We start from the raw sequence: 16,721 nt of genomic DNA on the forward strand, positions 1-16,721 counted from the left end.
TTGCTTTGTAGAATACATTTTATTTAAAAAAAAACAAAAAACCCTGAACAGTATAACTTTACAGCCTTTCTTGAAGTGGGAATTTTAAAATCAAAAGTAGCTAAAAAGCACACATAGAAAATAAAATTACAAACAGGTAGTCATTGAATGTTGCAATACATCAGTCAAAGACGATGTCTAGATTGGCTGCATTAAGGCTTGATAACAGCAAATCAAACCTATGCTAACAGATCAGTTCTTTCCCAGTCTCAAAATTTAAAATGTCCTGTATTAGAAATGTCATTGTGTGTATTAGTGATATCATGATGCATTTCAGCCATTATAAGGGGATCTGCATTTCATTAAAAAGTATTTGGTACGTGGATATTCACTTCCATTTTTAAAAAAAGTCAAGTGTTGTAATTGTATTGGGGGGTGGGGGAAGGGGTGTCAGGGTGTGTGTGAAAAGAGGTATCATGTGTGTACTAGCAGCTTTGGGCTCTGCCATCACAGATTAGCTGTATATCCCCTCACCGGCAGAAAGGGGGGGGGGTGTTAATTTCATACAAAAAATGCACTCTGCTATGGTTAATTCAATTTCTTTTATATAAACTCTACTGAAAATGCTTTTATTATTTAAAAAAAACCCAATTATAAAGAAAGAGCAAACTAAAAATGGACTGCCATTCAACATGCAGGACAATAAGAGTGAAACATATAAGAACCACAGATATCTATAGATTTATAAATTCTGAAAGGTGTTATGCACACAGTGTGTCATCCCTGACCTCCCTAAACTCTTTCCATGGAAGTTAACTGGATTAAAAAAAAGAAAAAGCTGGAGGGCAGCCCTGTGGTAGTGCATTGTAGCACAGGAGGTTCGTGCCACTTCAATGGCAACCCTCCCCTTGGCCAACAAATGGCACAGAGGGCTAGCTCTGAAGACGTACCTCTTCAACCCGTGGGCTACTGCACGGCCCTTGTGCTTGAACCTTTACAAAACCATTAAGTTCGACTGCATAGTTGGTTCCTGTGCACACAATTAGGGATGGGGTGGACAGCAACATTTCCTAAGGCATGCCCATCTGCTAAGACTTCAGGATTGTTGGCATTAGCTTTTCTTGGGTATACAGAGTAAAGGAGTTATACTGAGGTAGTAAGCGTGCAAAGTGAAGTGCAATCAGAACAGGGCAGTTTGAGCAAACCTTCCCAGACTTGCAAATCTGTACATGGTAAGAAGGTGCCTCATCCACTGCAGCAGCTCCTTTTGTTAACATAGTGGAGGCACTTTAAAGTTTACAATAAAAAAAGGGATGAAGAACAAAACCTTGGAGCTTCCAAATGTGTTCTCCAAAGCTGGCTCCCTATAATTGAATTACAAAGCTTCTCTTTCTTCTCTGCTCTTCTATACTTTACTAGTCCAAATATATGCATTCAAGAGGCCCTAAAACCCAAGGACTGAGCCAGATGAAAAACTAGAGGTCATGTAGGTTGCTGTATGCGCACATAGAACCATAGTTTGGCAAAAATTGATCCCACTGGCCGATTTAGGTTTAATATAATCCATAATTCCCTACTCCTGGGCCAAAATCTTTGACTGGGTCAGATTTGCAACATTCAGTTAATCCCCATTAATGGTCGCTCCTCCCTTTTCTGCCACAGGCTTCTCTTGCTGCGACGGTGTGCTTCATTCAACTTCATGGCCGCTTCCTTGTGTGCGATCTGCAGCTCGGTCCCCGACTGGTCCCTTCCCAGTCCTCCCATGAGCCTGATATTTCCATTGCCTTCCTCAATCACCAACCGCGATGCATCCCATTCTGACCCTGAAGGGTCTTCCTGGCTTCTCAGACCGCGAATGAATTCTCCTGGGTCAACTCCTTTCTTAACCACCTCTTCGCTATCCTGCCTCACCTGAAGCTCTATAACATCCACACCGGAGTCCAGACTTGTTATGTTGTTCAGATCCTTCTTTCCAACGGGAGCACCATCTGAAAAGGGCCCATTTGCTAGAGATATGAACCAAGCCATCGGCTGAAGCAAGCCAGCTGATTTAGGAAGCTGAGTCAAGGATTTACCTGCAGTTTTTCCTTCCAAATTTACTGTAGCAAAGGAAGGTCTTTTTAAAGTACTTGGCATAGAAAGAGATTCCACATGCTCGCCATCGTGGTTCATGGCCATTAGCCCATTTGGCTGGCCCTGAACAGAGTTTTGAATCAAGGTATTAATCAAGGTGGCCGAGCTCCAGGAATACTGCTGGTCATCTAGACTTTCTGAGCCAGCAAGGCAGTCCTCCAGGTCTCTGGGAAGACTTGATGTACTTGAATGGCCAATTAATGAAGCATTTGGAATAGGAGATTCCATGGGGACAAACACAAAGTTTACATCAGCACTGCTCTTCATGGAGGAGCTGCACATTCTGTCCTTGACACAGAATGGACCAAATTCAACATCTCTGCCTGGGCCCAAAATGCTTTCCATTAAAGAAACACTGGGGCTGGACATGTACTGTAATACTGAAGTTTGATCTCCCTGCTCAAGTAGGTTTATAGGGATTTTTTCAGCATTGTGCCAGCTTTGCTGACCAGGGCAAGAGGTTGCACTCTTCTGGGCTATTTGGTTTTCTGAAGATGGACACAATATCACATACCCTTCTTCCCCATGAACTAGATCTTCTTTTACTGGGGATGGGGAATACTTGAAGGTCTGGTGCCCTTTAAATGTTAGGGATGGAGGGGCAGAAAGGATCAAGCTGACCCCAGTCATAGATGTAGCTTGGTTCTTGGTAAGAGCATTCAAGTTCAGGGACACTCTCTGGCTTTTCTTGGTTTTCAAACATTTCTTTCTGTTGGGAGAAAAAAAAAGTACTGGATTTTATTACTGTGATCAAAGCTATTAACCCAGATGTTAGTTTCACCAACAATTAAAAGGAAGAATGGTGTGTTGAAATGCATTGGGGTTGAATAGGTTTTAAACCATGGCATATTGTAAGCTAGCAGACCTTGAAAGGGAAGCTCTGCTGCTACTGGTTAGAACCCATTTTGTGGTAAAAGCAGCAAAACTAACAAAAAAAAAGTCCTCCATAGCGAGAAATGGAGTCTTTTAGATCTCTTGTTTTCTGCTGGCATAAAAGGAAGAGCAATTCTCAAGGTAAACTTAGCTCACTTTGGAGAAAGCAAATGTTCATGCAGATTCACTTTGTTACATAAATAAGAGTCTCCTTGAATTATAAGTAAGACTTTTGAGGAGAGGAGGAGAAAGAAAAAAGGAAACTTAACAGGTCATTAAAAATTTTTTTAATAAAAATTTCTTGAAAATTAACAAAGACAGAATGTAACCAGTTGCTAGAGTCCAAACATTTCACTGGTCACTGGGGTTCTTTGAAAGTGGTCGAACAGTTGGTATATTGGACTGTGGATAAACAAGACTACCCACTGCCCATAGACGAATGGTGTCCTCATACAGAAGATAATCTATAGGCACTTTGACCTCGGGAGAACCAGAAACCTGGAACAAAGATCTCTGTTCACAGGATTGGTGTTTCCAATAATGCTAAATTTATTAAACACAAAAATAGGGTGTACATAGCAAGTTCCACTTCCATGGTAAACCTTAAACAAGCAGTCTGTAGCAAACTAAAAAATTATCCTTAGCAGCACAATAGATCCCTCAGCACAGGGAAGTCATTTCAGACAAAAAAAATACTACACACTGTTCAGCCAGAGAAAGATCAATCACTTAATTCTGAAGCTGAAATATATGATCAGACTTCTACTGTATAAGCAGGCTATTCTCCTTGGTGGTATCCCCATGAGTCCTCCCAGGGCCTTTTCCAAAAAGAAACTAGGTCGTAAGCCTGGGAGTAGAGCCAAGTGATTTTCTCCCTCCATGGAGGGGGAAAAGCATCTCCACGGGTTCTTGCACCAGAGAACACAAATAAAGAACAAGCAGGCAGACCAAAAAGTACACACTCACTGCAAGTCTATACCACTAGATGTCACTGCTGACATCAAGACAAATAAAAAAACAAACCACAAACAAACCAACCCAATACACACAGCCTACTAACTACCACCCACTGTTTTCTATAGGCAGAGGGTAAAGCATGGCTCACTTGGGACTCGCATCACAGAAACAGAATGTGAGGAACCCAATGGTTCCTTATAGGGTTACCATCTCTCTCCCACCACTGGTGTTTTAACTTATTTCTTGTGGTTCCCGCTCTTTGATGAGCGGTAGGAAGGCTCTTTAAAACTCTGTGCAGATGTTGAATGAACTGTATTGAAGTTTGGGTAATTCTCGGAACTCTGGGTGACATAATTTGCTTAATATTCAGAAACAATGTTTTGTTTCTTCTCATCGTTTTAACCCCCTGAGGAAGCCCAATGGGGCAAAACATTTGGCCTTTGTCGGGGGAAGACATTTTAGGCATCAGCACTGGTTGCTGCGACACGTTTGCTAAGGATCGGCTTTCACGTAGAGACAAGACAATACCTGCAAGTCCAGGCATCAGCATTGGCTGATATAATAAGCTTTGCTAAAGACTTTTTTTAGTCAGAGTTTCATTTATTCTGACATTTAGTATTTTTCATATCATATATTACCTTTTGTATTAGAGATTACATCAGTTTGATATTTGGAGTATTTTTGTATATTGTTTTCAATTTAGTGTATACTTTAATAAAATAAAGAATAGCTGACGAAACTTTAGGAGGATGATTTTTCATTAGTGTTTTGTACAGCAACATTTATTTTTCTTATGAAGTTTTGAACACTAATTCTTTGTGTTTGCCTGTTATTTCTTCTTTACCACACGCACACATATACATTGGTCCTGGGAGAATTCTGCACAAATTGTTACTCCTGGGGGAATTTATAAGCATTAGCACAGTGCAAAATTTGCACAGAATATGGCATAGAAGATGAAGGCCCCCACGGGACGTGCTCCACTCGCAGCGTAGATGAAGGCCCTGGTGAGTGAATGCGTGTATAAGAGAGAGAGAGAGAGAGAGAATGAAAAAAAGGGATCGTATGTATAGGAGGGTGCTGGCCTTTGTGAAGGGATTGTGTATGTGTGAGAGAGAACTTGTGTGAAGGGGTGCCTGAGAGAGACATAGGTAGCCTGTGTAAGGGTGTATGCATGAGAAAGAAAGGGAGCTTGTATGGGTGTGTGTATATATATATATATATATATATATATATATATATATATATATATATATATACATACACACACACATACATACATACACACACACACAAGAGAGAGGGCCCTGTATGAGTGAGAGAGTGAGGGAGCATGTGTGAGAGAAAGAGGGACAGAGGGAGCTTGTGTGAGGGGCAGAACTGAGAACAGAGTCAAACTCTGGGAGTGGAAGGGGTTGAGCCTAGAGGTGGAGGGGAGAAATACTGGCAGGTGGAGGAATTGGGGCCTGAGAGGGCAAAGTAGCCAGAAGAATAGGGAAGGGACACTCTTTACAGTGAATTTCTAGGAAATTCTGCTCAAAATATTTAAAATTCTGCATCTCTCAGTAATAACTTTTCTGAATTAATTTAAAATGTAATTACTTAAAAAGACTGTCATGTAAATTGTGTTATGTTGACCAATATAAAGTTTGCAGAAGTTTAAGTTTTTGTGCGCCGAACTCCCCCAGGAGCAGATAGCAGTCAAACATGAATATAGATTGAATTAAATACATTTTATTGTATTTGATGTGGATTTTATTTAGCTTTTATGTATGACAAACTACATGCTATGTATTTGAAAATTAATTTATTGTAAAATCACAAAGATTATTTATATACCATCAATCTGGGATACAAACTAATAATAATCATCATCAAGAGTCCAATTCCATAAATCATTAAACCCCTTTTCCTAAAGGCCATGCTTCCTTTCCCATCTTTCACAGAAAATTTTTTTTTAACACTCACACATTACATACACACTCAAGGCACCTAATGGAGAAATTACTTACCTGATAATTTTGTTTTCCTTAGTGTAGACAGATGGACTCAGGTCCAATGGGTATAGTGTACTCCTGATAGCAATTGGAGACTGATCAGATTTCAAATCTGACGACAACCCCCGTACATATACCCCTGCAGGAAGTGCAGCTCTTCAGTATTCTTCTCGAAAAGCATTGTGGATATATATATGACTGAATAATTTGAATAACTTGATTAACTTTATAACTTGGCTAACTTAATAAATTTCAACCGGTTCAATTGGTTATAGCTGGAGACCGCCAGTGCCCTCAACTGAGAAACGTCGACACCCGATAGGATGGGTGTCCTAGCCGAAGGAAGCATGGCTTACCCGTGAATCCCATGAGTAACGGCAGCCATGGGTGGGATGCTGAGTCCATCTGTCTACACTAGGGGTGTGCATTCATTTTCGCCATAATGGCAATCCACAACATATATGCCCCTATTCGTTATATTTGTGGGGAGGCAAAACGCATCGCGACTCCCCATGAATATAACTTATCAGTTTCAACTGTTGTGTGGCACACAGCGCGCGCTTTTCTTCGCCATTTGCAATCAAAGGACGCCATTTCAGTGTATCCACTATCCAGAGCCAAAAACCAGCCCTTTCCTGTGAGTCATCAGTGACTCACAGGAAAGGGTCGGACAGGTTGGCACGGATCCCGGAATGCAGCGTATCAGCGCTTACATTTTGTGAAATGCACTGAATGCAGCCAATCGCACTGTCATTCAGTGCTCGGTGACCATTTTCCTGATGACCCAGCACTATATATACTTCAGCACGAGGCAAGCCACGCACTTTCTTTGCAGGGGTGGTGTGGAGAGGTGGTCTTTGTGGAAGAAGGCTGCAGTGAGAGCTAGCTAGGCTAGTTAGTAAAAAGAAAAAAAAGCTATTTATTCTTTATTTGGCTGCAGTGCCTGTGCCAGCTAGCCCCGTTTGTGTTTTAAGCAGTTTATTATTTAGGTGATCTGAGACAGTCTCTCTGTGCCAGGAAGAGAAGCTGCTAGCAGTGCCATTTTTTTTCCATTCACCCTCTAGGCTAGGCTGCAAGCAAGCACCATTTGGGTGTTGTGGCTGGGAGAGATATTCAATTTTGCTAGAATTTGCATTGGAAAATATATTTCATCGATTTTCCTGCTGTGCCAACAATTCCAGCTTTTTTAAACTGAGTTAACTCACTCAGTCTCTCTGTGCCCTGGGCTTCAGTGGGCAGTTTAACAGACTGAACTTTATTATTGGGACTGTCTGTGCCGTGAAATCCCCAGTCTGTCTCTTTTGTGCTTACAAGCAAGCTGCGTCTGTGTGCGCACCACACACGTTATATTAGTGCATAGCAAGGCACTGTGACAGTGGGCAGGCAGTAGGCACTAGGCAGTGACATTAAATCCATAATGTCAGGGAAAGCTAGATGTTGTCAAGTGATTGGGACTGGCAAAGGAGGCACTTCAAAAAAAGACACTAGTGCCACTCCCCTATTAAAGTTAAAAGGGACCTGTCGCAATCTAAACTCTTTGGAGGGGCAGGCAGTTCCATCCAGAAAAAAAATGAAATCTGACCATGATGCATTGCCATCGCCACCACCTGTTTCTGGCCCTTTAGTTTTGGAGGTGAGGGAAGGGGAGGCTGAGTCATGCCAGACAAAATGTCGACACCCAAAAAGCAGCAGGGGGACAGAAGTCTTGACTAACACTTAGCGTTGACAATGTAGCGCAGTCACTGTTTGCTTCTGATTCATATGAAGAATCATCTTATTTGGGATTCTCATCAGAATAGCTGACGAAACTTTAGGAGGATCAGTTAGTCCTGTCTTAGCCTCCACTTCAGTGCAGCAGGGAAGAGATGGAACTGATGAGGAAGAGGAGGAGGAAGAGCAGTCAGCGCAGGCACAGAGGGTGACTGAGGCCCCTGGCATTGCTTCTCAGAGTGCACCCACTACCTCAGCTCCAGTGCCAGCATCCACCCCCAAGGCTTTAGAGAAGGGAGGATCACGAAAGACATCTGCAATCTGGAGCCACTTTAAAGTGACGGATGACCAGAGTTTTGCTCGGTGTAATTACTGTGGCAGGGATATTAGCAGAGGCAAGCAAATGGGACATCTATCTAATTTTGGCATGACGCATCATATGAAGAGGCAACACCCAACAAGAGTACTGCCATCTGGGCATCAAGAGGACTGCCATCAGACGCTCTTCTAACCCCTGCATTGACAGGAACCCAGCGCCGACTTTAACCAGGAATAAGCCGCATACCGTAGTGGTTTTCTAATTGAGAATATGCCGCACGTCTTTAAAATCTTCAGCACATGAGTATACTGTACCCCTGAAGAAGGAAGAACTCCGAAACCCTGCAATGTCGGGTGTCCAGACATTGTGCGACTAAAATCTTGCCTGAAAGACAGGACTGTAAACAGCACCGGATCGTGCCTGCAGACCTGCAAGAAACCCTTTCTACATTCAAGTTTATCGCGGAAAACAGCGGAGTATCGCGGCGTCTAGTTTTTGAGAAAGCTGTTGTCACAGCACTCAAATCATACACCATTAAGCTAAGTATCATTGCTGAATAAGTTATTTTAGTGGACAGCTTTTTGGTTTGAGAGAGATAAAAGGCCTTAAGCAACCGATGATTATATCTATCAGCATATAGAAGCATTTAGCTCATAGGTTACCAGATACATACACTGGAACCTTGTGCATTTATGGTGGTTGCAGGGCTATTATCACAGTTGAATCTGCCAGTTTAAAGTCCCACCACTAGTGAGAAATCCTTTTCTCATATCTAGAGGTTTTTGTTCTTTGATCTGGGGATGGTGGCAGTACCAGTCAGGGGACCCCTTCCAAGCAGCGTAAAGTGGTTCAAAAGCAGCAGAGTCAGCCCTCATCCTCTTCTAGCAGTCAGGTGGCAGGACAGCAGCCCTCTGACATGTGGCAGAAGCAACAACCCACCATGGAGGAAATGGGGTGGAGTGCGGTAATGCTATCCCGGGGTAGGAGGCAGGCAGCCTCAAACGTTGTAACCAGGAGCATTGGGGAAATGATTACCCTTGATGACCAGCCCTTGCAGTTAGTGAAGAATGTGGGTTTCAAGTGTTTTCTGAAGGTAGTAGTTCCAAATTACAAAGTCCCCTCCTGAACCACATTTAGCAGAAAGGTAATCCCCAGCCTGTACAAGCAGTGTCGCAGTTGCATGCAAACGCCGCTAGCTAAGGCAGAGGGGAGAATGCATTTCACCTGCGATATCTTGACTGCCATGAATGCTGCACACTCTTACCTCTCCCTGACAGCACACTAGTGGGGCCTAGCTGAGGCAGGGGCAGCCAGCAGATCTATTACTGAACAAGTATCAGGGTGGAGGTAGGCTTTACTGCACACCCACCTGACGGACCAGGCCCATACCACAGCCAATATTCTAGCATGCATTAGACAGATGCTGGAGGGCTGGCAACTACACCAGCAAGACAGGAATCCTCAGGCAGGGTTCTTTGTCACAGACAATGGTGCAAACATGGTTAAGGCAATAAACAACGGGCACTTTAAGAACATCCAATGTTTTGCACACACTCTGCACCTGGTAGTGAAGTCAGCTCTGGGGTTTGATTCCAATGACAAAGAGAATGAATACCTGCATAGGTTAATACAGAAATGCGGGAACATAGCAGCTCACTTCCACAGAAGCGTGAAGGCGGGGCAGGTTCTAAGACAAAAGCAGACTGATTTGGAGATGCCTCACAAGCGTCTCATTGAAGACATTGCCATCCGGTGGAATTCCACCTTTATGATGCTCGAGAGGTTAGTGGAGCTGCAGACACCCCTTTATGAACTTTCTGGTACAATGGACATAGGTGTGCAGAATCCCCTAGGGCATCCTGATTGGTTAGTCATGAGTCAGCTGGTAAAAATCCTGCAGCCCTTCAAGGATGTCACGGAGGAGCTGAGTTCCAAAAGTGCCACCTTGGCTGACATCATTCCTATAGTTAATCTCCTGGATGAACATTTGGAGGCCTTTAAACAGGAAGAGGTAATGACAATTGAGGTACGGCATTGTCTGGACGTTTCGCAGCAGCAGGTGGAAGAGAGATTAAGGCCTTTAACAGAACAGAACACATACATGCTCGCCACAGTCTGTGATCCCCCTGTGAAAGGGAATCTCGCCCTACAGTAAAATTGTCTCTTATTGGTGAAGGACCTGCTGTTAGCAAAAGTCTGAACAGGAGCACCATAGGCAGAGACAGATTAGGCGTGAAGCAGAGGTGGAAACAGCGGGCAATTCAGAGAGTTGTGCTGCCAGCCCAAGCAGGAGCAGCACTGTGTCAGCGACAGATAGTACCTCCTCCTTCACTTCAGAATGCCAAAGGCATGTTGCCCATAAAGAGTCATCTGTTGTGCGACAGCGAGAGAGAAAGCAGCTGGCATGAGTGACTCTCAGCCTACCCAAGCAAAGGAGATGCCAGCACAGCTGTCAGTGACACGGTATCTCTCAGAGCCCACAGAGAACATGCAGACAGATCCGCTGGCATATTGGGCACACAAGTCCACTGTCTGGCCACACCTAGCCAAAGTGGCTCAGCGATATCTGTCATGTCCACCAACCCGTGGGCCCAGTGAACGTATCTTTTCAATGACAGGGGATATCGTGAGCCCTCACCGCTCAAGGCTGGCACCAGAGTTTATGGAAATGCTAGTGTTTTTTTAAAGTAAACCTGCCTTTGCTTGGGTTTCCAAATTTCCCCTGTGAATGGCAAGATGAATAAAAGCAATTGAAAGCCTTGCAGCAGCTCCAACTGCCTCCTATGCTCCAGATAATATAAGCACTGCAGCACATGTATCTGACCTGAAACACTGTGCCTGACTGTCCACTGTCCAGGCTGTACGTCCCTACAAGGGTTTGGCATCCGCTGTGATCTTCACTTGGAACGACGGCTAAATAAATACAAATAAATAGCTCAAATATCAATGGTTACAGGGAAGTACAAAAAGGAAAATAAAGATACACAAGAAAAGGCAGACTCAGAAGATGATCACTTTACCTGCAGTAGCAGATGAACAGGACGGAGGCTGCCAGTAGAAGTAGGACAGTTCCCACTAGGATAACAAGAAGAAACATTGCATGGTGTCTGGAGTCCATGGCAAAAGCTGAAAATAAGATAGGAGTCAATATTGAGATCAAGGAATAGATATTAAACCACCTACAAATACCAAGTCAGTAGAGATTCTTATTATGGAGCGACCACAGATGTTAGTATGGTTGATCAGCTAATCCCAGCCACCATGGGCACAGAATTGTCTCATAATATTAATAGACTCCCGTTTTTAATGGGGGGAAAAAGAAGCCTCAGTAAGGATCAGATTTGCTAAACTAGTGCTTCCCAAATCTCTCCCCAGGTATCCCCAGCTCGCTTCATTTTCAGCATCTCTCATGCATATTCATTATGAATATCTGCATGCACTATCTCAGCCATATGATATTTCTCAGGCAGATTTGGAAACCACTGGCCTAAACAAACGGTTTTCCCCAAAAAGACATAAAAAAGAAGAAAACTGGTAGATCTGATCCTAGATTAGTTGATAAGGACCTTGCTTTTCTCCACTAGGACTGAAGGGGGAAAACTTATCAGATATGCACTGTCGGGCCGATACAGTACTGTGTGCTCCGATGGAGCGCACTGTTAACCCACCATTGGGCGCGCGTTTTCCCTTACCCAGTAAGGGGCTGAAAACGCGCGTCCAACCCGCTGAACCTAATAGCGCCCTCAACATGCAAATGCATGTTGAGGGCCCTATTAGGTATTCCCCACGCGATTCAGAAAACCAAATGTGCAGCCAAGCTGCACATTTTGCTTTCAGAAATTAGCGCCTACCTTTTGGGTAGGCGCTAATTTCGTCGGGCACCGGGAAAGTGCACAGAAAAGCAGTAAAAACTGCTTTTCTGTGCACCCTCCGACTTAAAATCATGGTAATATTAAGTCTGAGGTCCCGAAGGGTTAAAAAAAAAAAAAAATTTAAAATGGGCCAGTGGCTGTCGGGTCGAAAACCGGACGCTCAATTTTGCCGGCGTCCGGTTTCCGAGCCCATTGCTGTCAGCGGGCTCGAGAACAGACGCCGGCAAAATTGAGCGTCGGCTGTCAAACCCACTGACAGCTGCCACTCCAGGCCAAAAGGAGGTGCTAGGGACGCGCCTCCTTTTGCCTGTTTCTACCACCGGAGCTCATTTAAATACTGAATCGCGCGCACAGGCGAGTGGCCTGTGCATGCGCCGGGAGAGTGGGTGTTCTCCCGCTCTCCCACAGCCTTTACTGAATTGGCCCTTATGTGAGTTAAATGGGAACTCAAGCATTTATATTATTTCATGTTACAATTGTATTGAAATCTGGACAGAGAAAAAAAAATGTACAAAAAGGTCCAAGATCCAGATTCATCAAAGAATTATAGAGACTGAGAAAATCCTGGATTAAAAAAAAAAAAAATTTCAGACCCTCCACAAGTGATGTGTTTGTTACAACAAACTGCACCATCTAGCAATGCTCAATATAACAGGAAACATGAAACCAAAAAATGACAGAGATTCTACACAGATGTGTCAGGTGGCACTCCAGTCAGCAGTTCTTCACCTGGGTGGTCTCAAACTCATGCACAGTATCATTGTTAGATGGGTCCTTCTGTTGATCCAATAAATAATATCACTCACGAGCATGTGTTCTACAGAACTCCAAATGATGCGTCTTGTCCCACTTTCAGACAGCTGCAATGCACCACCGGAAAGGAAACCTGGCAATCACAAGGATAGCTCAAAACGCAGAGACCAAGCTCTGTGGATAAATCACCCTGGATGAAGGCAAGAGTGCTATCGATTGAATCCAGTTCTCCAATGTCAGGGCCATCCTCTTGAAGGTGCACTTCTGCGGCCACATTACTTTTAGGCAATATCCTTGGGAGTAGGATGTGTAGCATCTATCTAGGATGCTGTATTACTGTAGCAATCTGCCCTTGTCACAGCACACACCATGCCAGAAGCATTCTTTTCATCGACTCTCAGCAGCAGGGAGCCTGATTCCTTTAGTCATTCTCTGAGAATGAAGCACTCACTGAGGGCTCAGCACCAGTACTAGTTACAATTGTTCTCATTTAGCATTATAACAGATTTTGGCTAAGCCAGGTTGGGCTACAACATGCTCTTAATTACGCAGTGTCTTCATAAGTACTAGCTGCTCTCTTTTCTATAATCTCTTACGGGCCGATTCAGTAAAAACGCGGGAGAGCGGACAAACGCCCGCTCTCCCGGCGCGCGCATCGGCCACTCGCCGGTGTGCACGATTCAGTATGCAAGTTAGGTGGTGCGGTAGAAATGGGCAAAAGGAGGCGCTAGGGACACTAACGCATCCCTAGCGCCTCCTTTTGACCCGGAGTGGCAGCTGTCAGTGGGTTTGACAGCCGATGCTCAATTTTGCCAGCGTCGGTTCTCGAGCCCGCTGACAGCCACGGGCTCGGAAACCGGACGCCAGCAAAATGGAGCGTCCAGTTTTCGGCCCGACAGCAGCCGGCCCAATTTACATTTTTTCTCTTTTTTTTTTTCTATTTACTTTTTACACCCTTCGGGACCTCCGACTTAATATCGCCATGATATTAAGTCGGAGGGTGCACAGAAAAGCAGTTTTTACTGCTTTTCTGTGCACTTTCCCGGTGCCGGCAGAAACCAGCACCTACCTTTGGGTAGGCACTAATTTCTTACAGTAAAATGTGCGGCTTGGCTGCACATTTTACTTACTGTATCCCGCGCGCATACCTAATAGGGCCATCAACATGCATTTGCTGTTAAAAGCGGTCGCGGCAGACAATGACCGGGACCGGGTGTCATGGCCGCCGGCCGCGGTCGGCCACGACGAAGAAAGGACCCGGAGCAGCAAGGGACTCACCCGGATCGCCGGGGTTGACTGCGGGGATCTGCAGGGCAGGCAGCCCTGCCTGTTCTCTTCTTCACCGCCACCATTGCTGAGCCGGCAGCGAGGCTCCGCAGCTAGCTGACTCCTCCCCCTGCTCCTCTTAGGGCCGCGCGCGGGGCTGTAAAGAAATTCTTAAAGGGGCCATGACAGGAAGTGTCATGGCTCCCTCTGTAGCTCCTCCTTCCGCTTCCTGTATTTAAGGCAAGGGCTGAGCATCCAGTCCTTGCCTTAGTATTGAGGTTCCTGCCTTGAGTGGTTCCTGGCTCCTGGTTTTGCTTCTTCATCCGTCCTTCTTCCCTGCTCCGTGGATTGATTCTTTGTTGCTGACTTCTGGACTGGTGGACGTGTCTTCTCTGGCTTGATCCTGGTACAGCTCTGGACTCCTCTCTGGCTTGACATTGGTACGGCTTTGGACCCTTCTCCTGCCTCAATCCTGGTACGGCTTTGGACCCTTCTCCTGCTTCGACCCTGGACCGGATTCGGATCCTGCTGAGGTATTGATTTCTGGACTGGATTTGAACTCTTCTGGAAACCCATTCTTAGACTGTCACGACCTGTTGGAGGCGCCAGCCATCTGGAACCTACGACCTGCAGGAGGAGCCTGCATCCAGACATCTTACAGTCTTCAGAAGAGTTGCCTAAGTCCCAGCGGCCGGACCCCTACGGGCTCCTCCTGGGGGGGGGGGGGTCGCGTGCTTCCAGGGTGAAGTCTTCTAGCAAGTCTACGGTCCAACAGGCCTCGCCCTTCGAGGTAGCCGCTACCTCGAAACAAGGGTCCACAATCATAACATTTGCATGTTGAGGGCGCTATTAGGTGCCGCGGGTTGGACGCGTAGCATGGGATCTTCTTAGTGTTTGGGTACTTGCCAGGTTTGGGCTCTGTTGTAAACAGGATGCTGGGCTTAATGGACCCTTGGGTCTGACCCAGCATGGCAATTTCTTATGTTAACATACCCTCACTTAAGAATGAAGTTCGGGGGATGTTTCCTTCCTTACCCAGGACCTAGAGGCTTTGGAAAATCTGAGCCGTAGGCAGTCGGCAGGACTCCTGTGCCCGACCTGAAGGACATGGGACCTTTAAATTGCGGCGTGCAGCAGTGCGCCGCCACCAGTGCAGCTAATCCGCTTGCCCCTTACGACTTTTTTTTTTTTTTTTTTTAGCCAACACTATGGGAAAAAAAAAATGAAAAAAACCCCAGCAGCTGTATCTATCTGTGGGAATTATGAGTTTGTCGGCAGGCCATGTCAGGGTTTAACACTAACTTCCCTTCTCCCTGGCCTTTGCACTGAATGAAGCAATACTAGTGCTTAAACCTCTCTGCCCAAGGAGAGGATACCTGACTGTCACGTATTTCTCTAGCTTATAATTAACCCTGATTGCCTGAAAGAAGAGCTAGTTGCCACGTAGTCAGATGCAGGATAAAGACAGGAGGTATAGGATTCAGCAGCCAATGAAATGATCCGTACACACCCCCTGAGCCAAGCCAATAGTGTAGTGACACGTCTGTATGCTATGGGGAGAGGAGCCAATGATGTGATGACACATTGTATGCTATTGAATGTATGCACAATAAAAAGGGGACCCACGGGAGTGGTCCTTCCCTTTTCCTGCCTGATGTGTCTTCATTGCCCCAATACTATCTACCCCCACTATAATCTGTGGGCCAATGGACTTACATGTCCATAAAGCTAATGCCCCACTGCAAGATTTGAGTATGGAATTAGCTGGACAATTCCAGTATTTCTCTGAGCTCTTCTTGTTACCCTCAGAGAGACTTGGATACTCGGGGGTAAAGGCTAACTCCAATATTCCAGACTTGGAGACTGCTGGAAACCTAGTTACATCTGTTGTTGGAACTACAATGTCTATGACTGCTGCTGGTCAATCTATCCCGAACTCTGTGTTAAGCTCTCAGGAGGAACCAGCAGAAATCTCTCTTTGAGATATATGGAGAGTGATTACTAGAATTGATAACTCCTTAACAAGTTCCCTGAATCAATGTTCTCTTTCTCCTGAAAAAGCATCCTTGAAGCTTTCAGATTTGGAAAGAGGATCTTCCAAATTAGAATCTAATGTAAAATTGCAGGCTGGAGCTATAGCAAATCTGCAATTAACGACAGTTGCAGGCAATAAGGATAAATCTAATTATTCACCAGAAGTGTGAGATTTTGGAGAACAAATAATGTAAAAAAAAAAAAAAAAAAAAAAACAACTTACAGTTATTAAATTTTCCTTTAACTCGCCTTATTTCAGGGGTTGAGTTAAGAAATATGTAAATGAGGTTCTTCGATTTTCAGGTGATAAGATTTTTTTTGCTATTCATATTCTTACCCTGGAAGAAGGGTCATTTGATGCCTTAACATCATTATCTAGCCCTGTTTCATCTTTTCTTGATTCAGATGATATAAATACAAGAGCTACTTTTGTTGTTACCTTTGTATTAGATTCCGATAAAGATATATTTTTCCGCCAATGTGTTTAAGTATAAGGAGAGTCTCTTCTGTGGTCAAAAGATCCAGATTTTCCCAGATTTCTAGGGAGACTCGGCTAAGGAAGGAAGCAATTTTCACAACTGAAAACTCAGGTTTGAGCCCTAGGAGCTTCATTTTATCTAAAGTTTGCCTGTAATTAAGTGTGTTATTAGTTTTCAGGGCAACACATTCATTTTCTTGGATCCCACACATTTGGAAAGGTTTTTAGTTGATAAGACCTAAATCAAGGTGAAGGTGGGGTATGGGTGGTCCCGGTAGGATCATTATTTTTTTCCCCTCTCCTATTCCTTAATTTGTCCCCCTCGATAATGTGGGCTTGTGCATGTGTAC

General features: G+C 44.6%; 1 protein-coding gene across 5 annotated transcripts in view; it reads right to left on the reverse strand.

Moving 5' to 3' along the window:
• Positions 1 to 16,721, reverse strand: part of LOC115087662 (protein FAM171B-like) — a 27,905-nt gene continuing 11,184 nt past the window's right edge. For all 5 annotated transcript variants that reach the window (XM_029595113.1, XM_029595117.1, XM_029595114.1 and 2 more), the window contains 2 exons: positions 10,989 to 11,094; positions 1 to 2,821 (listed from right to left, as the gene is read on the reverse strand). In XM_029595113.1, the coding sequence (XP_029450973.1) occupies positions 1,597 to 2,821; positions 10,989 to 11,086 (1,323 nt within the window). In that variant the 5' untranslated portion in view covers positions 11,087 to 11,094 and the 3' untranslated portion in view covers positions 1 to 1,596. The remainder of the gene's footprint in view (positions 2,822 to 10,988; positions 11,095 to 16,721) is intronic.

This window comes from Rhinatrema bivittatum, chromosome 3 (assembly GCF_901001135.1).
Source record: "Rhinatrema bivittatum chromosome 3, aRhiBiv1.1, whole genome shotgun sequence".
Classification (NCBI taxonomy): Eukaryota; Metazoa; Chordata; class Amphibia; order Gymnophiona; family Rhinatrematidae; genus Rhinatrema; species Rhinatrema bivittatum.